The 25,680-nt window shown below is 41.2% G+C and overlaps 1 protein-coding gene across 1 annotated transcript in view; it reads right to left on the reverse strand.

Annotated features, from left to right (window-relative positions):
• Positions 1-25,680, reverse strand: part of LOC137640270 (uncharacterized) — a 59,985-nt gene that overhangs the window by 16,109 nt on the left and 18,196 nt on the right. The window contains exons 3-6 of the mRNA XM_068372868.1: positions 20,960-21,251; positions 18,648-18,886; positions 15,020-15,244; positions 14,443-14,712 (exon numbers count right to left, since the gene is read on the reverse strand). Of these exons, the coding sequence (XP_068228969.1) occupies positions 14,443-14,712; positions 15,020-15,244; positions 18,648-18,886; positions 20,960-21,251 (1,026 nt within the window). The remainder of the gene's footprint in view (positions 1-14,442; positions 14,713-15,019; positions 15,245-18,647; positions 18,887-20,959; positions 21,252-25,680) is intronic.

A 25,680-nucleotide genomic window follows, 5' to 3' on the forward strand; every position in this document is an offset into this window, starting at 1 on the left:
TTTATAATTAAAATATCATTTTTAAATATTTAACTTAGCCGGTGAATATATAATAGCTGATTCACACCCATGGTGGTGGGTAGAGACCAGAGTTAATTAAGTTTACAGCGTATATGCTTAGAGTTTTTGACAGTTGTATCATAACAAAACCCAAATATATAAAGGTACCTGGTAAGGAAGTTGACTTAGACGATTACTCTGCCTTATTAGTCTGTCTTCCTCACGAAGCCCAGCGATCCTCTTAGCATGCTGAAAGACTCCCAGGAGCTGAAGTATTAAGGGCTGCAACCCATACAACAGGACCTCATCAAACCCATAATCTGGGCGCTCTCAAGAAATGACTTTGACCACCCGCCAAATCAACCAGGATGCGAAAGGCTTCTTAGCCTTCCGTACAACCCAAAAAACAATATTAAAAACATTTCAAGAGACAGATTAAAAAGGATATTGGAATTAGGGTAATGTAGTGGTAGAACCCTCACCCACTACTGCACTCGCTGCAACGAATGGACCCAGTGTGTAGCAGTCCTCGTAAAGAGTCTGGACATCTTTTAAGTAAAATGACGCAAACACTGACTTGCTTCTCCAAAAAGTCGCGTCCATAATACTTTGCAGAGATTTATTTTGCTTGAAGGCCACGGAGGTTGCTATAGCTCTAACTTCGTGCGTCTTAACCTTAAGCAAACATCGGTCTTTCTCATTCAAGTGAGAATGAGCTTCTCGTATTAAAAATCTGATAAAATATGACAAAGCATTCTTTGACATAGGCAATGATGGTTTCTAAACTGAGCACCATAATGCCTCAGATTTACCTCGTAATGACTTAGTACGAGCTAAATAGAACTTAAGAGCTCTAACAGGACATAATACTCTTTCCAGTTCGTTGCCTACGATCTCTGATATGCAAGGAATATCAAAAGATTTAGGCCAAGGACGAGAAGGCAGTTCATTTTTGGCCAGGAAACCAAGTTGAAGTGAACAAGTGGCTTTTTCTGTAGAAAAGCCGATGTTCTTACTGAAGGCATGAAGTTCACTGACCCTTTTAGCCGAAGCCAAGCACACTAGGAAAAGTGTCTTGAGGGTGAGATCCTTCAGGGAGGCTGAATGTAATGGCTCAAACCTGTCTGACATGAGGAACCTTAGGACCACGTCTAAGTTCCATCCAGGAGTTGCCAAACGACGTTCCTTAGAGGTCTCGAAAGACTTAAGGAGATCTTGGAGATCTTTATTGTTGGAAAGATCTAAGCCTCTATGTCGAAAGACCGAAGCCAACATGCTCCTGTAGCCCTTAATCGTGGGAGCTGAAAGGGAGCGAACCTTTCTCAGATGTAAAAGAAAATCTGCGATTTGGGCTACAGAGGTACTGGACGAGGACACAGATGCTGACTTGCACCAGTCTCGAAAGACTTCCCACTTCGACTGGTATACTCTAATGGTGGAAGCTCTCCTCGCTTTTGCAATCGCACTGGCTGCCTCCTTCGAAAAGCCTCGAGCTCTTGAGAGTCTTTCGATAGTCTGAAGGAAGTCAGACGAAGAGCGGGGAGGCCTTGATGGACATTCTTTACGTGGGGCTGACGTAACAGATCTACCCTTAGAGGAAGACTTCTTGGAAAGTCTACCAGCCATTGAAGTACCTCGGTGAACCACTCTCTCGCGGGCCAGAGGGTAGCAACCAACGTCAACCTTGTCCCTTCGTGAGAGGCGAACTTCTGCAGTACCTTGTTGACTATCTTGAATGATGGGAATGCATATAAGTCCAGAAGAGACCAATCCAGTAGAAATGCGTCTATGTGGATTGCTTCTGTATCTAGGACTGGAGAGCAATAGATTGGTAACCTTTTGGTCAACGAGGAGGCAAAGAGGTCTATGGTGGGTTGACCCCAAGTAGCCCAAAGACTCTTGCCCACGTCCTTGTGGAGGGTCCATTCCGTGGGTATCACCTGACCCCTCCGACTTGATGGATTATCATTATAATTATTTACATATACAGTATATATGATTATCATTGTTATATGTACCTTTGTTGCTAATACACATTTAGCATATATGTTGTGTTAGGAATACATGTATGCAAGTATTCTTGTTTATTGGAGCATAGGGAATACTATGTAGCATTTATATAATCTCATGTGGCATGCATTTCATATTTTAATTATCTGGTATTATTGCAAGCAGTCTTCCCCGTAGCCCGCCAATGTTCACAGCTCCTCCAGTGTATTACGTTTATTTTGATTACTTTCACTTATTATATGGCTTAAGAACTTACGAAAGTGTTTCTGTGAAAACCTTATTTATTTTATATCTAATGATAACTAAGATGGCGCAGTGATTGATTTGCCATAAGTGAATTTCGATCATTTAGTGAACTTCTTCAACCGGCCTGGACAATGCAAGAAGTGTTTGTGTTCATCGTAACCAAGTTCGTTAGCAGTTGTGAACCATAACTTCGTTTGGATGTATACACTGGCAGTGACTTTGTTTTGTGATTACAGTGACTCTATATAGGGCTGTGTTTATTTTAGCAATCTGAGTTAAGGGCTAATGTGCGTCGGCCATCTGCAGAGGCCAGAACAAGAGCGTCATATTCATACTCAGCTGCGTTCGAGAGGAGACTAACGGCTCTCGCTGTGCATGCAACAGACACGGCAGTCACAGTGTTACCAGATACAGCATAGCTCTGTTGCCTCGAGCTATTGTACTCGGTGATTGGCTACCGTTTGTGACATCATTGTGACGTTACCACTGACGGCATTGAGTGATATTTTCTCTTGGATTTCGTGAGATTTTTCTATTTATGCCGCCGAAACACGATAAAGGAAGGAGACCAAAAACTTCTGAGGTTTCTCCCCCATCATCCCCAACCCCAACTGACATGACGTCATCTCCAACGCATTCAAGATCTATTTCTCCTTCATCAACCCCTTCAACCATGGATTTTATCAGCAAAATGTTTGAATACATGGATAAAAAAGATGAAGAAAGAAGAAAACAGGATGAAGAAAGAAGAAAAGAAGACAATGTCAGACATCAGGAAGAATTCAAAGCATTAATTGAAGCTATGACTGGTCCCAGGCATACCCTACCCCAAGCAAGTGGTATAGGGCCCCCTACCCCAGCACCGTCGTCTGCAAGTGTTCTCCAAGTGCCTAATTCAGCTGTGCAGACACCTAAGGTGACAGTAAATTTGCCTCCACCATTAACCCATGATGTTACTTATAGGCAATACACAGAATGGAAGCAGAGATGGAAGGATTATGCTGTTATGGTAGATTTGGATAATTTACCTCAACCTAAGCAGTTGATACAGCTAAGGGCATGTCTCAGTGTTGAGATGAGACGCTTGTTAGAACACAATTTGGGTATTCCACCAGACTCAACTATGCTTTTGGATGATGTTTTATTTCATATCGAAACTTATATAAAGGGTCAGCAGAATGAAGCACTTCGTCGGTTAGCTTTTACTCAATGTAAGCAAGCAGAAGGCGAGTCATTAACAGATTTTTTCGTTCGTTTACAACAGCTCTCAGAGGAGGTTGATTTATGTAAAGGCGTTAACTGTGTGGAGGCCCAAATGAAACATGCTATTTTGGTTGGCATAAGGAATGAAGAACTCACCAAGAAGCTCATTAGCATGCCTACAACAACAACACTTGAGGAAGTGAAGCTGACTTGCAGGGCTTTTGAGGCTGCAAAGAAGACGACAGAGCTTAAAGCTCCACAGACTTCAGTGTGTGCCGTGTCAAACTACAAGAAGTTAAAGAAGGCATTTGCTAAACCGGAGCAACCTAAGAAAATTCATCAGCAAGAGAAAACTCCTTCTTCAAGTAGCAGATGCAAGAATTGTGGTCAACAGCATAATAGTGACACATGTAAGGCAGTATCCCACAAGTGCAGGAACTGTGCTAAAACTGGCCATTTCCCATATACTGCCGCATGCCCAGCATTGGCTAAGGAGTGCCGAATTTGCCATAAATTTGGCCACTATGATGTTTGTTGTGCACAGAAAAAGTCAAAGGGACCAAGGGAGTCGAAAGATTTAAAGGAAACCAAGTTGAACACCGTCAAGATATCTTCTCCAGCCATTCGTTCAGTTAATTTACGTCCCCTAAGTTGTCCCTCACCACCTATCAATTTACATGTCACATATGGCAGTAAATCAGGGAAGATCAATGTTATCCCTGATACTGGTGCAGATACCACTGTTTTTGGAGTGCAACACTTACAAGCATTGGGCATTGATGTCAAGGAATTGTCTCCGCCCCCTGAGTTGCAGTTTTCCAACGCCGATGGATCACCCATGGAAGGTAACGTATTGGGATCAATGGAGGCCGTCATGACTTATGGTGATATCTCATACAAGGGGTATATTGATGTTCTTAGTTCTCTCCCAACACCATTACTGTGTTATGATGCCCTCCGCCACCTAAGGATCATTCCCTGGGACTTCCCACGTCAAATGCAAGAGAGGAAACTTAGCAGGACTTCAGTAGGAACCAGTCAGGTCCCAGTCAGCCAAGTTAATACATGTGAAAAAATGTCCGTTCCTCCGCCTCCAGCCACATCCTCACCTGAGGAAGCCAGGCAATACTTTCTAAAGGAATTTAGTGATGTGCTAATGACAAAGGAGCAGTTTCATCAAGGAGCACAACTCAAGCCAATGACTGGACCACCTATGCGTATTCACCTGAAGGAGGATGTGAAACCCTTTGCTATCTACACTCCACGTCTTATACCACTAGCTTTTCAAGAGGACGTCAAGACTGAGTTGGAGACAATGGTAGCACAAGGCATCATTGAACCTGTTGGGGATCAGCCATCCCCATGGTGTCACCCCTTAGTGGTTGTGGCCAAACCTACAGGTGGTGTTCGTGTCACCACAGATTTAAGCAAGTTAAATTCACAGGTTTTAAGGCCTGCACATCCTTCACCATCACCATTTAGTGCAATCAGGAGTATTGATCCTAATTCAAGGTATTTCTCCACCATGGATGCATTGTGTGGGTACTGGCAGATCCCACTAGCAGAGGAAGACCAAGCCCTTACAACATTCATCACGCCCTACGGTCGGTATCGCTATCGTCGTTCACCCATGGGATTCAGCGCTTCAGGAGATGCCTACTGCAGGAGAGGTGATATTGCTCTTCAGGGCATCCAACATTGTGTCAAGGTTGTGGATGATATCCTTGTACATGATAAGGATTATTATTCTCACTTATGCAGGCTCAACAAAGTTTTGTCTCGCTGTAGGACTCACGGTATTACTTTAAATGCAGAAAAGTTTGTTATTGCTAGCCCTACTGTATCTTTTTGTGGGTATACGTTATCTGAAAATGGAATTGCAGCAGACAAGGAGAAAGTTCGAGCTATATCAGAGTTCCCAAAGCCAGCAAATTTGACAGATTTAAGGTCATTCATGGGCCTTACTAACCAATTAACAGAATTTTCACCTGATCTTGCAGCTGCAGCAGATCCGCTTCGGCCGCTAATGAGCCCTAAGAGATCCTTCACGTGGACAGCAGATCATGATGCCGCATTTGCCAGTGTTAAAAAGGCTCTCTCTCAGCCACCTGTGCTGGCTCATTTCGACCCTACCTGCCCCACCGTACTACAAACGGATGCTTCTCGTTTATATGGTTTAGGATACGCACTTCTACAAGACCATGGAGAAGGCCGTTTCCGCATGGTCCAGTGTGGTTCAAGATTTTTGGCCGATGCAGAAACTAGGTGGGCCACCATTGAACTAGAATGTTTAGCTTCAGTTTGGGCTATGAATAAATGTCGCCATTACTTACTTGGATTGCCCCATTTCACATTGGTGACTGACCATAGACCCCTGATACCCATCTTGAATACATATACATTGGATGCAATAGAAAACACACGTATTCAGCATCTGAAAGAGAAAATTTCACCCTATATCTTCACTGCAGTATGGCGGAAAGGCAAGGAACATTGCATCCCTGATGCCCTTTCACGTTCCCCTGTGAGCCACCCAACGTCCGAAGATGATATGTTAAATAGTGAAACCCATCTTTCCCTCAGGAGTGTAGTAGCCAAGACTATGGATGCAATTTCAGATGTGAAGACATCAGATACACAAGATCTTATTTTGGAAGAGATTCGCACTGCAGCACGTGAGGACCCCTCGTACACAAGACTCCTCCAAAACGTTGCCAACGGCTTCCCCAGTCACCGCTACAATCTCCACAATGACCTACTACCCTATTGGAAAATAAGGGAGGATTTATACACCGATGATGACCTTGTCCTGTATGGTAGCCGAATAGTAATTCCCTTAGCTATGCGACGCAGCATTTTAAGACGCCTTCATGACAGCCATTGTGGAGCGGAGGCGACTAAGCGTCGAGCTAAGCAAACTGTATATTGGCCTGGTATTAATTCAGACATAGCAAATACTGTCCATGCCTGTGAGCCATGTCAGATAATGCAGCCAAGCCAACAGCAGGAACCACTATTATGCAACGAAAACCCCTCTCGTCCCTTCGAATCAGTATCGACTGATTTCTTCAGTGTTGCTGGGAAATCTTTCCTGGTGTATGTAGACAGACTATCTGGATGGCCTGTAGTTGTAAAATTTGGTACCAATACTACAGCGGAAGTGACAACACGACACTTCAGTCACATCTTCCGAGACTTAGGTGTTCCAGTAAGGCTGAGGACAGATGGTGGACCTCAGTTCACCAGCTCAGAATTCAAGAATTTTCTAACCCGATGGGGTGTTCAACATGTGATATCCACACCTTACTATCCCCAAAGTAATGGCCATGCCGAAGCAGCCGTGAAGAAGGTCAAACATTTTATCCTAAAAGTAGCACCTTCTGGGAACATCGACACCGAAGATTTCGACAAAGGATTATTGGAAATACGGAATACTCCTAACTATGCTGGCCTTTCTCCAGCGCAGATATTATATGGCCAAGCCCTTCGATCATGCATCCCAGCCCATGCATTATCGTTCAAGCAGGAGTGGCAAGAAAAAGCAAATGAATATGACCTTCGTGTAGCATCCCGTACAGAAGCAGCCAAAATAAGGTACGACAGCCGTGCACACCCTTTGGAACCACTCAAACTTAATGATAATGTCCGTATCCAAGACCCTATCTCCAAGCGATGGGATAAGACTGGAATTATTATGGGCATCGGTAGGTCACGAGACTACCATGTGAAGTTACCCTCAGGAAGAATATTATGGCGTAACCGTGGTTTCTTACGCCCTGTACCTCATTCTCCTTCACATTTGCCTGACGAGACACAGCAATCTCCAAAGAAGAAGGATGTTGTCCCTACTACTAGTCAACAACAGCAAAGTGGCACTCAAGCTGAGTATCGGCGTTCACCGAGACGCCATACCCGTTCATATAGCTCATTGAACGCAAAGGGGAGGGGGAGGTGATGGATTATCATTATAATTATTTACATATACAGTATATATGATTATCATTGTTATATGTACCTTTATTGCTAATACACATTTAGCATATATGTTGTGTTAGGAATACATGTATGCAAGTATTCTTGTTTATTGGAGCATAGGGAATACTATGTAGCATTTATATAATCTCATGTGGCATGCATTTCATATTTTAATTATCTGGTATTATTGCAAGCAGTCTTCCCCGTAGCCCGCCACTGTTCACAGCTCCTCCAGTGTATTACGTTTATTTTGATTACTTTCACTTATTATATGGCTTAAGAACTTACGAAAGTGTTTCTGTGAAAACCTTATTTATTTTATATCTAATGATAACTAAGACGACTGAGACAGTCTGCCAAGACGTTCAAGTCCCCCTGGATGAATCTTGTCAACAGGGAGATGCCTCGATTTCTTGACCATAAGAGAAGGTCCCTTGCGATCTCGAGCAGCGTGAAGGAGTGTGTGCCTCCTTGCTTGGAGATGTACGCCAAAGCTGTGGTGTTGTCTGAGTTGACCTCTACCACTTAGTTTCGAAGAAGCTTTCGAATATCATCAAGGCCAAGTGGACTGCTAATAGCTCCTTGCCGTTGATGTGCATGCTCTTCTGACTTGAGGTCCACAGACCCGAGCATTCCCGACCGTCCAGGGTCGCACCCCAACCCAAATCCGACGCGTCTGAGAACAACACGTGGTTTGGGTTCTTGACTGCTAGGGATAGTTCCTCTCTCAGACTGATATTACTGTCCCACCCTTTCAGGCATGCCTTTACTGGTTCGGAGACTGGGAATGATACCGTCTCTAACGTCTTGTCCTAGTTCCAGTGAGAGGCTAGATGGAACCGGAGAGGCAGAAGGTGTAGTCTCCCTAGTGAGACAAACTGCTCCAGGGATGAGAGAGTCCCTACGAGACTGTTCCAACTCCTGACTGAACAAACGTTCTCTTTTCAGCATTAGTTGGACTTCGAGCAGGACTTGTTCTATTCGGGTGGCAGACGGAAAAGCCCGAAAAAACTGGACTGCGAATCTCCATCCCCAAATATAGAATAATCTGGGATGGGATCAGTTGGGACTTTTAGGTTGACCAAAAGTCCCAACTCCCTGGCCAGACTCAACGTCCAATGTAGATCCTGCAGACAGCGAAGACTGGACGATGCTCTGAGAAGCCAGTCGTCCAAGTACAGGGAGGCTTGGATCCCCGATAGATGGAGGGATTTTGCCACATTCCTCATGAGCCTCGTAAACACGAGAGGAGCAGGACTGAGGCCAAAGCACAGGGCTCGAAACTGGTACCCCACATTCCTGTAAACAAACCTCAGAAACGGTTGGGAATCCGGGTGTATAGGAATGTGGAAGTATGCCTCCTGAAGGTCGAGAGAGACCATCCAGTCGCCTTCCATTAATGCTGTCAAGACAGCCTGGTAGACTTCATTGTGAAGTTTGTCTTGACAATGAACACATTGAGCGCACTTGCCTCTTACGTACTCCTGCAGTGAACATGGCTGCCAGATCATTGGAGCCATCCCTGAGGGACTTGTTCCTGCAGAGAACGTGGCTGTCAGATCATGGAGCCATCCCTGAAAGCCTTGTTTATGCATGACATAATTGTACAGCAAAACTTCAAACGCTCGAAAAAAAACTCCTAACAGGAGATGGTCTAGCTCTGAAGTCGACCATAAAATCTTGGAGCGTCTCATGGCCAGGCGTCAGGGAGAGTCTATGAGGTTTGAGAAGTCTATCTGGGCAGAGGCAGGAACTCCCAAGCCGAGAACTTCTCCCGTGTCATATCAGACTCTCGCTCTATAAGCCAGCTTAAAAGTAGGGAAAGCAAAGGCTGTCTCCCCCAAACTCCTCCTGGTGACTAACCAGTCGCCTAGCAAACGTAAAGCTCTCTTAGAAGAGCGAGAGAGCACTAGCTTATAAAACAACGGCTTCGAAGTAGCTAGGCCTAGTGTAAACTCTGACGTTTAGGCGAACGAGGAGCAGCAGTTACAAAAAGATCCGGACAAAGATCCTTAAAAATCAGCATGATTTATTTAAAGTCCATAGAGGGCTGAGCAGCTTTAGGCTCCTCTCCGTCTGTCAGAGTCCTCAAGGGAATATCAGTAGGAGGGGGATCAGCAACTTCCTCATCTGAAGGAACCTTGTCCGACAATAGCCGAGTCTCAAGCAAGGGAGAGACCTGCCGTGGTGGCAATGCTTGACAAGCAGAGTCCACACGCAAAGGAGCAACAGTAGCAGTCAAGGACGCTATGTCATGTAACTGCTTAAGGGACTGACCAGTAACAACAACAGGTGCGGGAGGACGTTCGACGTCAACTCGAGACTGCCTTGACTGCTTAGACTGAGCAGTCAAAACAACTCTTGACTGCGGTGCTTGACGCTCAACGTCAAAACAAGTCAACTATGCTGGTTGGTGAACGTCCTGAACGTCAACAAGAGCAAGCGGCAGCGGCTGAACGTCCACAAGCGGCTGAGAGTCAACACGGGACTGCATCGAGTGAGGCTCTACAAAACACGATTGACGTGACTTTGTAACGTCAATGTCAACAGGACAAGCAAAGGCTCGTTTGGGCGGCTGACGGCCAAGATCTCGATCAGCTAAGCGGCGAGGATCATCGTGAACCTGCTCAACAGAATAGTCCTCCATAAGAGAGGCAAGCTTATTCTGCATGTCTTGCCGTACAACCCATTTAGGATCAACGGGAATGGTTGCGGTAAGAGACGAGGGTAACGTCTGTGACTGCAAAACCTTGCCTACAAAAAGACTCTCGGAGCCTGTGTTACGCTTTTGTTTAGGCGGCGAGCAGTCTTCCGATGACTGCATAGGGTCAGAGCTGTCCTAATGGTACAACCAGGACGCTGGACCTGTCCTGAAAGGACTGACTTTCGCTTAAAGGGCCTCGAAACCTTGTTCCACGGTTTCTTATGCGAAAAGCCTTCGGATGACGAGGAGAAAATCGTCTCGCTCGTCTTATGGTAGGGGCGGTGTTGATGAGACACGCCTGAAACCATAGAGGGAACGTCTGTTCGCTGATCAAGTCCTCTCGAACCCATAAGTCGTACGACATTACTTCTCCCCTGGGCTTGGGAGCTTGCAAGAGGTCTCGGACTAGGCGAACGACAGGCACGAACAGACGAACCCTCGGTCGCAACACTGATAACACTTTGCGCAATTATCACTTTATCACTACGATTTTCTGTTTTGCACTTACTTCACTGAAATCGAATTTTTTAACAATTCACATTAGGTATGAATAAAACTGATTTCTACCTGAAGCACGCAATTCTACCCTCATCAAAAGGTTATAATTGCGAAATCAGTCGTATAATGTAAGCACATTAATACAAGCAAAAAAACAGTAAACATATATTAAGATAAAAAGATCAGTGGCTGGGAAGGAGACTAAACACTAGTTCATTCAAAACTACGTTTTCAATCTCCCACCATACAGTGCCTTGGGACGAGAATAAAAACTAAAAACGTTTTATCCTTTCTCCCCGTACAGAGACTAGGGACGAGAGTAAAAAACTGACTCGAGAACAACGTTACTCGCTTGGGACGAGAATAAAGATCGGAACGTTCTCTCTTCCTCTCTCTCTCTCCGTCTCTCTCTCTCTCTCTCTCTCTCTCTCTCTCTCTCTCTCTCTCTCTCTCTCTCTCTCTCTCTCTCTCTCTTGATTTCGCACCGAAGAGAAGAGCCCACTTACCTTTCGTCAATAAACAGGTTATTTGACCAAAGGAAAAAACTGAAAGGTTTTTTAATTAACAAGTTCCTTTAAAATAGTATTTAAAACATTTAAGTTTGAAAGAAGAATGAACAAAACGTCAGAATCGATTTACTCTTTCTGCAAAGGTCGCATATAAACAAATCATTAAAATTTATTTTGATGTTTATTATAAATGGAAAGCTAATCGAAGACGCCTAATAAAGGCGGTTGAGATATAAAATATATAGAGGAAAATCTATAATTAACAACAACAATTTATAACGTGATAAGATAATTGCTAAAAGCCTAAAACACACTTCCGTACTAAGGAAAGGGTCGGCCATTTAAAAGTCAAAGAAAGTCCAAAAAACAATCCATAGTCATCAAAAATTAAATCTATCCAAAAACGAGTTCAAGATTTAAGTTGAAGATAAAACACCTGCACTGCGAAAGCTCAAACCAAAAGGAAGTACTTCACCAAATATGTTGAGAAAACTCCAGGTTATACAGCGAGTATTGATACGTCTTGTCGTTAAGGCCGACAGAGAAAAATTGGGTCTGTTTACATGTATATGCGGTATCTGGCCGATAGTTGGCGCTAGTGGGCACACCCGCAACCTTCATAGCGATCGCTCGCGAGTTTTTTGTGTTTTTCTGTCGAGCCGCCGGAGGCTCAGCTATTATATATTCACCGGCTAAGTTAAATATTTAAAAAAGTCGTATAATGTAAGCACATTAATACAAGCAAAAATCAGTAAACATATATATCGAATAAAACGGAAATATATAAAGTTAAAAGGATCAGTGACTGGGGAGGAGACTAAACACTAGTTCATTAAAAACTACGTTTTCAATCTCTCACCGTACAGTGCCTTGGGACGAGAATAAAAACTAAAAACGTTTTATCCTTTCTCCCCGTACAGAGACTTGGGACGAGAGTAAAAAAAAACTGACTCGAGAACAACGTTACAGTGAACCCTCGCTACTTCGCGGTTCGACCATCGCGGATTCACCACTTCGCGGATTTTTTCCATAACCCATATATATACAGTAACATATATATATATATATATATATATATATATATATATATATATATATATATATATGTATGCAAATATTTATGTATATATGTATGTATGTATATATGTAGGTATGTATATGTGTGTGTATATATATATATATATATATATATATATATATATATATATATATATATATATATATATGTATATATATACACACACACACATATATATATATATATATATATATATATATATATATATATATATATATATATATATATATCTAAAGTAGGAAGATGTGATGTAGTTCTAAGGGAATAGTATGAGAAATATGTCTGGGTAATAAGCAAAGCTCTACCTCCAGTTTGTTTCTTCATTATGATCAGAGATAAATGTAAACAAAACATTGGTTGCCATTTTTTAACGTGCTTTTTAGCGTGTTTAGGAAACGCATGATATAAAATTCCCTTTAATATTTGTGCCTGTTTTAGTTTAGGGTACTGTAGTACATGCATTAAGTGTTCTGTACATTAAAGGGTAGTTTGTTAACAGTACTACGTACAAGGGAAGGTTTTAAAAGTCTAAATATACATGTTGAATAAATAGGTAAATATGGTGTCACTACTTCGCGGATTTTCACCTATCGCGGCCGCGTCTGGAACCTATCTACCGCGATAAACGAGGGTTCACTGTACTCGCTTGGGACGAGAATAAAGATCGGAACGTTCTCTCTTCCTCTCTCTCTCTCTTGATTTCACACAGAAGAGAAAAGCCCACTCACCCTTCGTCAATAAACAGGTTATTTGACCAAAGGAAAAAACTGAAAGGACTAAGAAATTGAAAATTAACAAGTTCCTTTAAATTAGTATTTAAAACATTTCAGTTTGAAAGAAGAATGAACAAAACGTCAAAATCGATTTACTCTTTCTGCAAAGTGAAACCGTGATTCTCTCTTTCTCTATCGTAACGATAGAGCGCAAACTGCGTAGCATAAAAAAACCAAACGTTAGTTCATCTTTGAAACAGCACGAAGACTATTCAAAGAAAATCTTTCATAAAATATCTACTAAAAAATATTCATTTAATAACTCTTACAGAGCAAATGATTTAAACTTAACGAAAATAAAAGTTGAATGGGCTCAACGTTGTTTAACTTCGGTTTCCAAGTTAGGACCGCCTACTCTCGGACTAGGCGAGGAATAGGTAAGGCCGCATATAAACATAACATTAAAATTTATCTTGATGTTTAGTATAAATGGAAAGCTAATCGAAGAGGCCTAATAAAGGCGGGTGAGATATAAAATATATAGAGGAAAATCTATAATTGCTAAAAGCCTAAAACACACTTCCGTACACTAAGGGAAGGGTCGGCCATTTTTACTCTATGGAAAAAACCAGAGATAAAAGAGCAAGGGCAAAACACTTTTACTCTCCTTTCAAAAGCATTTCTTTTGAGGATAGTATTGAATAATCCAACACGGCGAAAGCAATAAAACCAAAACCAAGTACTTCACCAATTCGGTAGAAAACTCGAGGTCATAATAGCGAGTGGAATCGACTTGTCGATGAAACCGACAGAGAAGAACTGGAGCTGTTTACATGTATATGCGGTATCTGGCCGATAGTCGGCGCTGGTGGGCACACCCGCTACCTTCATGGCGATCGCTCGCGAGTTTTTGAATTCTGTCGAGCCGTCGGAGACGTCAGCTATTATATATTCACCGGCTAAGTTTAATATTTAAAAATATATCCTATGGAAGACCATGGAATGTTACTCTCCTTAATTTTGAGAATTAAACACAAAACAAGGCTTCAAACAACAAACAATATCTAATGAGCCACCGTCTAAATCGTTTCTCACAAAGTTCCACAGTTGTACACTAAATTCTCTCCATTTGATACTATGTATAGTCAATCCATAAGAGGTTTACTTGGCTTTTTAAGGAAATTGTGGGTGAGTACTAAAAAAAAAATTAAATTTTTCATATAACATGATGGGGATAGTGGAAGACATTGCTATCAACATATCCCTTGATAAATTAAGAAATTTATCCAATTTCTCTTAAAATGACTGTCATGATGGAATGCACCACAACCATATAACCATTGAATTATGAACTGTAATTTTACTTCATATGACTATCACTCTTATACCAGTCTCATCCTTTAACAACGGATATCTTTTCCTCTTAAATATATATCTATAGAAAAATATAGTAGCTTCATTCTTTATTACTTAACCTTTCTAACATCTTATGAGAATAACACTAACCTGTGGTTGCCAATGCATCCCAAGGGACCCACCAGTTGTGAAGAGAGACCACCACAATGCCTGGAATGGTAATGCAACTGATGCCACTGATAAGGCAAAAATGACAGAGCGAGCTGCAGTTACCACTCTTCCCAGAAGCATGAGAAAGCATACATGGAGGATTACAAACATCCACCCGTACAGTGCAGTAGCTTTACATTCTTTGCTCCAATGGAAATGACATCGCAGTCCACCAGATGTCAGCTCTACAAACTCTTGGGGAGATCCGGCCTGTCGATAATTAAGAAAGATACTTAACAAACACACTTTTAATAACATTTTTAAATTCAATTTTGAAGAATCTAATCTCCGTTGCTTATATCTTTGAAGAGTAGCGAGCTCGGCGTATGCACAAACTATCAGGTTATGCATATACTGTATACAACTTTGTACATTTAGTCAAGTCCAAGGTTCCAGATTAGTATACTAGAGCATGGTGTCTAAATCTAATTAATATGTAAATAATACTCCTAAATAAATAATGTAATGTACAGTTAAAAATTATACAAGAATTTCAGACAAAAGAGAAAAATCTAACCTTGCCAAGAGCGGTGAAGAAGTCGGTCCAAAACAACATCATAACCGTGAAAAGAGAAGCTAATGTAAACCAAACCATATGTATTCCCCATTTAGCATTTGTTGAGTTGTGTAATGGTAGTATATTGGTATCGACATGACTAGTTAAGAGCGCTTCTGATGAACCACCAGGCGAGATCATTCCACCAGATACAGTGCTTACGAGACTCATTCCACCAGGGCCTGGCTGAAAATACAAACAACTTAAATGTTATATATATCAGTTTAGTGAGGTCGGTGTTACTCTATGGACATGCGTCATGGTATGACAATGAAACTATCTCCAATAGATTTAGTAGATTTGAGAACAAAGCCCTCAGATGAATATTGGGAGTTAAATGGCAGGACAGGATTAAAAATTAAACTATAAGAGAGATTACTTGAGTGCCATATGTGGAGGAGATCATCATGAGAGGTAGATGGAGATGGTTTGGGCATGCTCTTCGCACTCCCTAAGAGATTAGTTCACCAAACGTTTAGCTGGGCTCCACAAGGCAATAGAAGAGTTGGAAGACCCAGGCCTACATGGCTGAGGACTATGAAGCGTGAAGTAGGACATGATGAATGGAGAAATATTGAATTAAAAGCTCAAGATAGAGCTGACTAGCGAAATCTAACCGAGGCCCTTTGCGTTAATAAGCGTGGGAGATGATGATGAAATGTTATACTATACAAGATTATAATACCTTTCATAGTACAAACATGTTTTACAACGCTGATACTGCCGCCATTTTATTCTTTTTATATGAATTGTTGGTGCTGTTATTGAGCCAATCAAGCCCACTGCATCTCATTTCTACTTCTAAAAGTCATTAAAGTATTTGCTAATGAACATGAAAACGATGTTTTAATAAAAGTTTTTCATACGAACCCTTGATGTTATCACATACCTACATAAATAAAGCAGAAATTGTTACGGCAATAAATATGGGTAGCTGCAGCCAGGATGAATTGGAAAGTAACATCTACTGTACACTACTGTTAAATTATGAAATTAATTTGTAGAGATGGCAAAACTTTTAGTGGATGTACTTAAGGCCTGCACTATGTATAACAGACATGACACTGACAAACAAAATGGAACATATTTTGTAAAGATGTAGTTATTGAAGGTGGAGACATGGCCAGATTGTGGTGAGCAGACTGAATTATGAATGGGGAAGAAATCAGGTGTTCAGTGGCTGGCAAAAAATCACTGGATCTCATAAAATAAGATGGTTTGGATGTGATAAGAGATAGTAGATATAGTAGTAGCAAAACACAGATCTCTAGGAAGGCCAAGAATTCATGGAAGGGGACAAATGTGAGTTCATGCAGAAAGTATGCAGGGTAAAAGTAAGCGAGTGATGATATAACTTATTCCATGGATAACCACACTAAGGCAAAAGCAAATCAACACATTTATAATAATATAACTTAGATTTGTGACCCAAATGTTCCAAAGTTCACATTATTTTGCCTGTTAAGATAGAAAAAGGTCATCTCGCTCCAACTGCCCCTCTGAACCCTCGGGCTCATTTCAGCCCATAATTACCTCTGCCAATGAAGTTGGGAGAAGGATATGTTTTCTTGTCTATTTGCCCGTTTGTTTGTTTATGAATAACTTCCCGGCCAAAATTTTACTCAGAATAGAGAAACTTTCAGGGATTAATTGTTATGTTGAGATGTGGAATTCAATTTCTAAAGTCCTAAGTCAAAGATCAAGGTCAAAGTTGAGCAAAAGGTCAACCAAATTAACCTTAACCCCAAGTTCGCACATGGTTGTCACACAGACTTCAAACCTGCTACGGTCTAAATTGATTCCGAGAAAGGCAAGCTGGTTTAGAGAAATCATGTAAAAAGTGCTACTCTCCCGTCTCTGAGTATCTTTATACCTCATACAAAGTCAAACTAGAAAAGTACTCAGAGGTCTGCACTCTGAGTACTTTTCTAAGTTGACTTTGCAAGAGGTATAAAGATACTTGGAGATGGGAGGGTAGTACTTTTTACATAATTAATGGGTTCATATGAAAAAAAAATTATTTGAATTACAAAATATACTTTTCTAATATAAAACACTTTTCTTACAAGCCTATCAATTACACTGATCCCAATCAGAGTTGTAATTTTCTCAAAATATCAATTCTGATGTCTAAAGAAATGAAAGAAACTGAATAGAAATCAGCAGCTTTTCATTAACAGTTGATCTATATATAGCCAGAAACTGCCCAGCTTATTCTATGCTTAGAATAAATCTTGCACAACAAGAATTAGGGATTTGAAGGTGCGCAAGTATAGGATTCATGGATTTTTATGTAAGAAAAGTTTTTTCACAAAAGCTTTATGCGTTCATAACAAATCTGCCTTTTATTTTACAAATAAAAATTTAGGCAATGTCGAGCACTGGATGTTTCCAGCCTTTGTAAAGGACAGATGGATTCAGAGGTTCATTTAGGGGCAGAGAGTGAGGCAGATAGTTTTTCATTTCTTCATTCTACAAGACAAGAAAAAGGATCAATTAACCATATAGCCAAGATATAGTTACTTGTAACCTCAAAATCTTTTTCTCTTGTGAATGAAAATTGAATGAAAAAGGATGGTAGCTAGAGGTAAGAGGAATAAAAAACAAAAAATGCCTACAACTGGTAAAAGGTGAATCACAACAACCAATGGCTCAAATAAGTACAACCATATCACATAATGCATAAAATCTCAAATGCAAACAGTGACAAAATTCACGTGACATGCGTTCATTCATTAAACATGGCGAAAACCTTAATATTTCTCTTGGAAGCTAAAAAAATAAGAGTGCTCTGTTCTGATGATCAGCCTCTTCCTCCTTAATGTCCAAATATCCCTACAGAATGGCCTGTCCTAGCCATTAAGAAACTGTTCTTGGAAAAGAGCTACCTTTACCAATGTGTAAATAGCAATAGCTTGGACTTCTCCCCCATAAAGTGCCAGGTCCTTGTGCTCCCCAAGTATAGGTAAATGTTTTATGCAATCGTTGGATGCCCAGATCAGCTAAAGAAGCAAGTAACTGGAAACCCAGTTTCCTTCTGGTTAACGAAAGAATTAGCAAGGTTTAAAAGTATTCATAGGTGGAAAGGCCCAAGTTAAGGTTTGGGACCACAAATTTAAAGAGTTCTGGCTACTTCTCTGCTATTGAAGCAAGTTTGGACATTTCTTTCCCCTACAACATGGATGTGTCAGATAGCATTTGTTAAGTACGTACTATTCAAATAACAAGACCGATAATTTCTTTGGTTATTTTTTGATAGATTAAGTTGGTAAAAGTTGGTCAGGGTCTTTCAGCTTTGTGTATCACTTTCCTTCCTACCTACCGGGGAATGATAATAGATAGAGGCATAAACAATTTTAGAAATCAGGCATGATGTGTACAAGACAGCTGACATTGAGGAAAAATAATTTCACATCAACCAAAGGAATATGAAAATAAAATTCTAAGATGGAAATATGAAGATAAAATAATGCAATTTCTTTTTAGATTAATTCCACCAACCTTTGAATTCATCTGGATATCTACCATGAAACACATGAAAAATACAAATACTTGCAAACAAGATTTCAATAAAAAGTCAGATCCTTACCCTCTTGGTAACAATTTCCTTCTCCAAAAGCAGCCAAGCTAATGTGAAGATAAAAAGTGCAGCACAGTATACGATAGTCCACAAGGCATGTGCTTGTGCACTCCACGAACCCCCATCATCATCCGGAGTGAGTCTGGTATGTCCATGGCACATATAAAGGTTGTTCAACTGGAAGTCCATTGCTAAGAATAACCCACCAAGTACTCCACAAAGACAGAACATTTTTGGTGAGCTTAGTTCTGCAACAGAGAAAGAAAATTATCACCTAGGCGCAACAATGAAAATATAAATTTTCCATATACAATACCTAAGGTAAAAGCAAATTAGTTTATGTACTTTTAGATAATTTTATGTAGCCATCATTTAACTAATACATAGTATTCCATAGATTTTGAAGTCAAAGAAATCTCTTAGCTAACCATTACCATGTTAACATTATTGCATATTTTAGAGTACAGTAAATAATAATATTGCATATTTCAAAGTGGTCTGAGTCAGGTAATACTCCATAAATATTTTCTAATATTAATTCAGCAAAAACCTCAACTTCCTCTTACATTTGGATACAATTTCTACTGCAACAATTGTGTGATGGTAATGTAACCATAAATGTGTAATGCAATAGCTTACATTATCATAACCAAAACCTAACAGGTAGGCTTTCATGTTTCTTCATATACTGTATTTCCCACCCAGATTCAATGGCGTATGTAGTAATCATATGAAAAAATTGAGATGAAATTTAAGAGACAAGTAGTACTGTATTTACTGGCTAAATATCACAAATTTTTACTGTAATTTGTATTTTTCCTAACTACACAAACCTTTGACCTTTAATGGAAGTATGTTATCAAAGTAGCTGGAAATCAGCTGTTATTCTGTACATCTCATTTACCTCTGCCCATATTACTGTAAGATTCTAATCCTTATTCTATCTCTTTTCTTCCTATATCAGATTTTCAAGTACCCTTTCAAGCTTTATTGAAGCTTTCATCAAATAATTTATTATTCTATATAGTCTTAGGGCTCTTTTAATAATCTTCCAATTAGTTATTTCAACCTCTTGAGCTGTTATGCCTGTTCTTCTAACATGCTAATATCTTCCTGTTGAAATAATTTATCAAGCTAACATCTTCCTGTGGAAATAATTTATCATGCTAACATCTTCCTATGGAAATAATTTATCATGCTAACATCTTCCTATGGAAATAATTTATCATGCTAACATCTTCCTAAAGAAATAATTTATCATGCTAACATCTTCCTGTTGAAATCACATGTCTTCCTTCAGAATATTTTCAAAATACTTCCTGTATTGTTCCAGTATTTCTATCTTCAACTTTTAATTCCTTCATTTTCATCTGTATACTTTGATTGTTTTCCATTTTTTTTTATCATTGCCACTTTGCTATCTGAATAACTTTTCTTTCCCCTCTTTTTGTTCTACGTCTGATGATCTTTTCAGTGTCAAGGCAATCAGGCCTTACCTTAACTGTAATCAGGAACTTATCCTTTATTTGTCTTGCGTCTTATTCCACAAAGGTCATTGGAGGTCTCAAACAATAGGATTTTGTCTTTGCTTTGTTAGATCATCCTTTAAAGTTTTACTTACGAAATGTCACTCAAAACGTTTTCATGATTTCTTTGGGGCCATTTGTCATGCAAGGACACAATCTTTCTGTAGAGAGGGATCATGTGGTCTACATCCTCATTCTCAAGAATTTCTGCCCTAACATTCACGACAAATTGGACGTGGGACCCTTTAAAGGATACAGTATTTAACTTTGCAGTTTTACTCTAACTTCACAAAATCCTGACTGAAGAATAAAAAATTTGCTTTACCTGCACATCTTATTCAGAAAGGAATGGACTTTCAACATACTGTCTTCTTTTCTCCATGCAATGGTCACATGTTAGTCCTGTTTAGCATAATTTTCCCTCCAAAATTGCAATTCAAGTGCAGTAATATTTGTTTAGCAGCTTTGAACATTTGATGATGTTTTGATAACATAAAACAAGTTCTTCGTATAAACTCAGTCAAACTTTGACTACCCTTCTCCTCTCTCTACACACTTCCCTAATATAGTATAGGATGGGAGTGAAATTTGAGTTTTTGTTAGGTAGCTTCAAGTAGGATTGCTAATACACAGTGAGGACTCACTCCTGATCACTACAGGGTGAGAAAACTGGTACTTTGTTACAAAGACATTGAAAAAACATACGAATATTGGGTTTGCTCAAGAAATGTTATCTGCATTATAAAAAGTATATCTATTCACTATACTGTATAGAAATTACCAACATACACTCACCTGGGCCTCTATAGAAGAAGTAAATAATAATCATGTACATTACAACAAGACCCATCAATGGCTCTTGTGTATGACACAAAACTCTCTTTCTGTCTAAAGCATATACAATCATGACACTAGCTAATCCATGAAACATCCCAGTCTTCAGGATTGTGATAGGAGATGATGGTCCAAGGCGCATAAATTGACAAAAGTAACTGTAACGTAGTTGTATGTACAAAACAATAGGAAGAGCTGTGAATATAGATGTGAAGATCAGGGCTGAATATGCATCCCCAGCAACATTAACGGACTGAAAAAAAAAATAAAATTAGGAATGTGAAAGGAACAGATTTCACAAACATAAAATATTAAAAACCTAGAAAATATTCTATAATCATTTAGGAACTAATGGCTGAACCTTTAATCGCAAAAAGTAAGTTCGGAAGTTGGAATACATTACTGTAATACTCAAACATTCCTTATCAAACAAGACTCAAAGTAACAAGAGAGCCCCAATTGAAGAGAAGTTAAACATGACAAATTTGTAGATAATTTGTATGTTTCCTAACTATACAAACCTTAGCTATCTATTAGGGGTATTACTTTCGGCGGAGCTGAAATGACGAGCCATTAGAATTTAGCAAGGATTAACTACCCACACTGCTAGTTAGCGGGGGGTAGGAGGGGTAGCTTGCTACCACTCCCACTCACACACCGGTGATTCAGCTCACTTTGCTTGGAGGTAGGACTTCAAGGGGGATAGGGCTGATGGGCAAGTATGTATAAATAGCTAAGGTTTGTATAGTTAGGAAAAATACAAATTATCTACGAATTTGTCATTTGTTCCATAACTGGAATACAAACCACGCTATTTATAAGGGGTGACTCACCCATTAGGAAGGGTGGACGTCCCTGCCAATCTGGATTTTGCTTTACCCGGGGGTTCCTTATGCGAGTATGTTAGTACTAAAAAATAAGGAGTCCCTGCGCCTCGCTAAAACCTTGCTTCGCAAGGTCCGCGGCCAACGCAAGCTGTGTGTTGAGATATGCAGAAGTGTGACTGTCTAGGTAAAGTTATTCCGAGTCTCTTGAAGGAAAAACTGTTGTAACCAAGACTTTCCCAATACCATCTCACCAGGGTATGGGGATGCAACAGAATTAGCTTATTACTAGGTGCACAAGAGAGCATGGTTTACCTGCAGTGCTTTGAGGTCAGCTTATGCAGAGAACCCAGGATGCTGCTTTCCCCAAGAGAGGGGAGGATGAAGAAAAGAACAAGAGCCAGTCAAATCTTTTCATTCACGTAGACTAAAACCGGGTAACAGTGCCCTCAACCTTCTGCTACTTGTCCAATAAGGAGCTTGAGGCATACAACCAGCTGTTGTGCAGCCACCACAGGACCGATAGAGATAGTATCGAGTTCTTGTGGGTCACGTCTTGCAGGAGAAAGGTTGTGTAAGTCACCTGGAGCATTCACATCCTTTATTGTAAAAACCTGCATCACAGAGTAATCTGCTTAGAAGGGCCAGGGGCATAGCTATGCCCCTGACATCGTGAGTCGTTATGTTGGGCGAGGCTCTGGATTCAGGGCATAATTGGTGACACTGTGAATCCAGCAGGGATGATGTTTTGGTGATCTTCCTTTAGTCTCTCCCAGTGCTGATGACAAGAAAAGGGACCCAGGTGGGCTTTTGCCGTTCTCCTAAGGTACAGTTTCATACCTTACCCTGGGTACAGTAACGGATGATCTGGATCGTACGTTACCGAGTGGAGAATTGTGTAGGATCTGTCACCTCTGGAGACTGTGTCTGGCAAAATACTCGGGGACAAAACTGAACGTTGCCTTTCCCCTTCTCATTAATGGGCAATGTCAAAAGAGAGACCATGAAGTTCCTTGACTCGTATGGCTGCTGTCAGTGTGTGTAGGAACATTGTCTTCTTAAACCAGGTGAAAATTTGTTGCCTGGTGAAGTGGAAAATAAGGTCTCTTTAGAGACTGGAGAATTTGAACCATGTTCCAAGAGGAAGGTCTCAATTCCAACTGGGGAAAGGCAAGTTGTAAGTCCCTATGAGTTAGGAAAGGTCTAACGATGAGAGGATGTCCCTTCGTTTCAGTTTGAAGGCGAAGGCTCAAGGTTGAGTGATCGTCTTTACCTGTTGAAACTGAAAAGGGGTCTTTTCCTCTTGCATTTACTCGAGGATTCCGCTATTGCTGGAATAGAGGTATTGAGTGGAGAGAGAGACTTTCCCATGACACCAACCACAGAAGACGTTATACTGCCTGATACACTGATGCTGAGGAATTCCTCGGATATCTAAACAACCTTTTGGCAACTTATTGCGAAAAGCCTCTGTGAGAGAGGAGGTACTGGGTAGTCTCCAGGCGTACAATCATAGCAAAGCTATAACTTGTGGTAGGGGTCGAAGTGTGGTTGTCTGTGATGTGGAGAGGGTTCTCTTGGAGACTATCAGAAGCTGCAGAAGGTTTGGAAACCGTTCTGCGTAATGCCATAGCGGAGCCATGAGAGTCCTTGAGAGGCTGACCGATGTTCTAGCCTTCTTGAGAGCCCTTCTCCAGACAAAACAGGGATGAGACGTAAACGTCATTGGTGTACCCACCGTTGTTGGCCTGTTCCTTGCCAGAGAGCCATAGGGTCTAGGGCTGGGGAGCAACTTCAGCCTGAGGTTCAGGGGTGCTGTGAACAGAACCCTAGTTGGAGGACCCCGTAAAGTCGGGACTTTGTCGGCTACAAGGTGATCCAAAGACCATTCGGTATAACTTATCTGAGATGCTGCGCACAGATTGTCGGCGAACACATTCCTCTAATCTGGAATGAAGCAGGATGATAGTGGCACCGAACGGACTTTGGCCCATCTTTTTATACTGTTAGATGGGAAGAGGCTGCGAGCAAGTTCCTTCTTGCTTGTCAATGTGAGCCTGTATGTGGTGTATGGTGTTGTCGCCTTCACATCACTGAGTGGTCCGTTAGGAACTGATAAGGCTGCTGAAGGACCGGAAAGTTGGCCTTTATCTCTTAAGAGATTTAAGTGAAGGTACTTTCAGACTCTGTCCAGAGGGCTGAGGTCTTGTGGTGCAGCACTATGGTCCCTCCTCTCTTCTTTTGATGTGTTCTAAGCACAGCATGAAGTCCGAGGGGTGGGGAAGGATGAGAAGGTTATACCACTCCGTAGATTCTTGACTGACACCCATTCCTTGAGGTTCGTCCAAACTTCTGGTCCCATGGGGGTCAGAATATCTGGGGGATCGAGGGCCTGATTCCAATCGGACTCAAGTCACTCAGGGCTGGGAGTTCTTCTCGTTTGGAGAAAGTTTTGTGGAGATTGGTGTCTAGAATCATTCCCAGATACACCAGTCTTCTGAGAGGGAAGACTTCCACAGGTTTACCTTGATCAATGGATCTTGGTAAAAAAGACTTCAGAAGTTCCGGTGCTAATGCAAGGTTGCCACCGAGTCTGCTAAGGTCAGTTAGTTGTCCCGAAACAGAGGAGACAGAAGCCGATCCTGAGAGACCAGGATGGGTGTAGTGAAAAGATCGAAGCTCAGTGCCCTGAACTGGTGTTTCTTGTTTGTCTAGACTGAATCTTCCAACCTTCCTAGATGGATGGTATGGGCCTGGGAGTATGTATCCTTTACGTCCAGTGTGCAAATGAAGACCTGAGGTCTTAGCCCTTGTCCGAACTCCAACATGGTGTGGACATCGACCCAAAGGGACAGCTCTTTGCGGAACCTTTCGCATGGGAGATTGTTGACGCTGGGGTCTTGACTCGTGGCGTAAAGGATTGGACGCAATATCCTGTGTAAGGATTCTTCCCTAAGAGACAATTCCTTTAACTGATAGAAGGAAGGCAACGCTTAACCCTGCCATGTGTCCTGATGAGATTGAGGCTATTCCTTAGAGTAGAATCAGTCTGGCGAATGTTAATCAATGGTTAACGGTTAGGTATCGTGGTTACTGTGCAGTTGGAGAATGCTCGCAAGTAGTCCCCTGTCGACAAGCCCCTGATGAGGGTTGTCGATCGTTTGCCGATCAATTTAGTGGATTGGTGTGATGGCGAAGAGCCAGGAGCGAGAAGTGTGTTGTATATCTTCTGATCTAGGGAACTACGGGCAGAGGTTGACTAGTAAGTCCGAGTCACAAACTGCTGGCAAATTATCGATCGGTGAATTGGCGGTTTGTGAGCCGAAGATGGTAACTGACAGGCAGATGAAGGCTGTCTGGTCAGTCAGCCAAGGTAGGGCAGAGTAAACGAGTTGGTAACCTGCTTTGAGAGCCCTGAGAGACAGCAGAATGGTGATGGTAAGCCATTGATGATCAGCGATAGATCGCAGACTGGTGATCAGTGAGCTAGATCAGCAAGCTGACAATGGTCCCTCCTTGTTGGTCAGAGATCAGCAAGATGACGATGGGTTGGTCAGAGATCAGTGAGCTGAGTTCGATGGTCGAAGAAAGATGAGCTGCCCATCGGTGATCTAGTGATCAGCAAGCTGATGACTGATTATTGACTAGCAATCAGTGATCAGCACGCTAGCAATCGGAGATCGTTAGTTATTGGAGGGACTAGAAGTCAATGATCAGAGCTAGGCTAGCAATTGGCGACCTGGTGATCGGCGAGCTAGCAATCAACAAACAGTGAACTAGCCATCAGCAAATGGTGATCTAGCGATCAGTCTGTTGATACTTTCTTGCTTGCTGACGGTGGTACTGTCAAGAAAAAAA

Source organism: Palaemon carinicauda, chromosome 4, assembly GCF_036898095.1.
Source record: "Palaemon carinicauda isolate YSFRI2023 chromosome 4, ASM3689809v2, whole genome shotgun sequence".
Classification (NCBI taxonomy): Eukaryota; Metazoa; Arthropoda; class Malacostraca; order Decapoda; family Palaemonidae; genus Palaemon; species Palaemon carinicauda.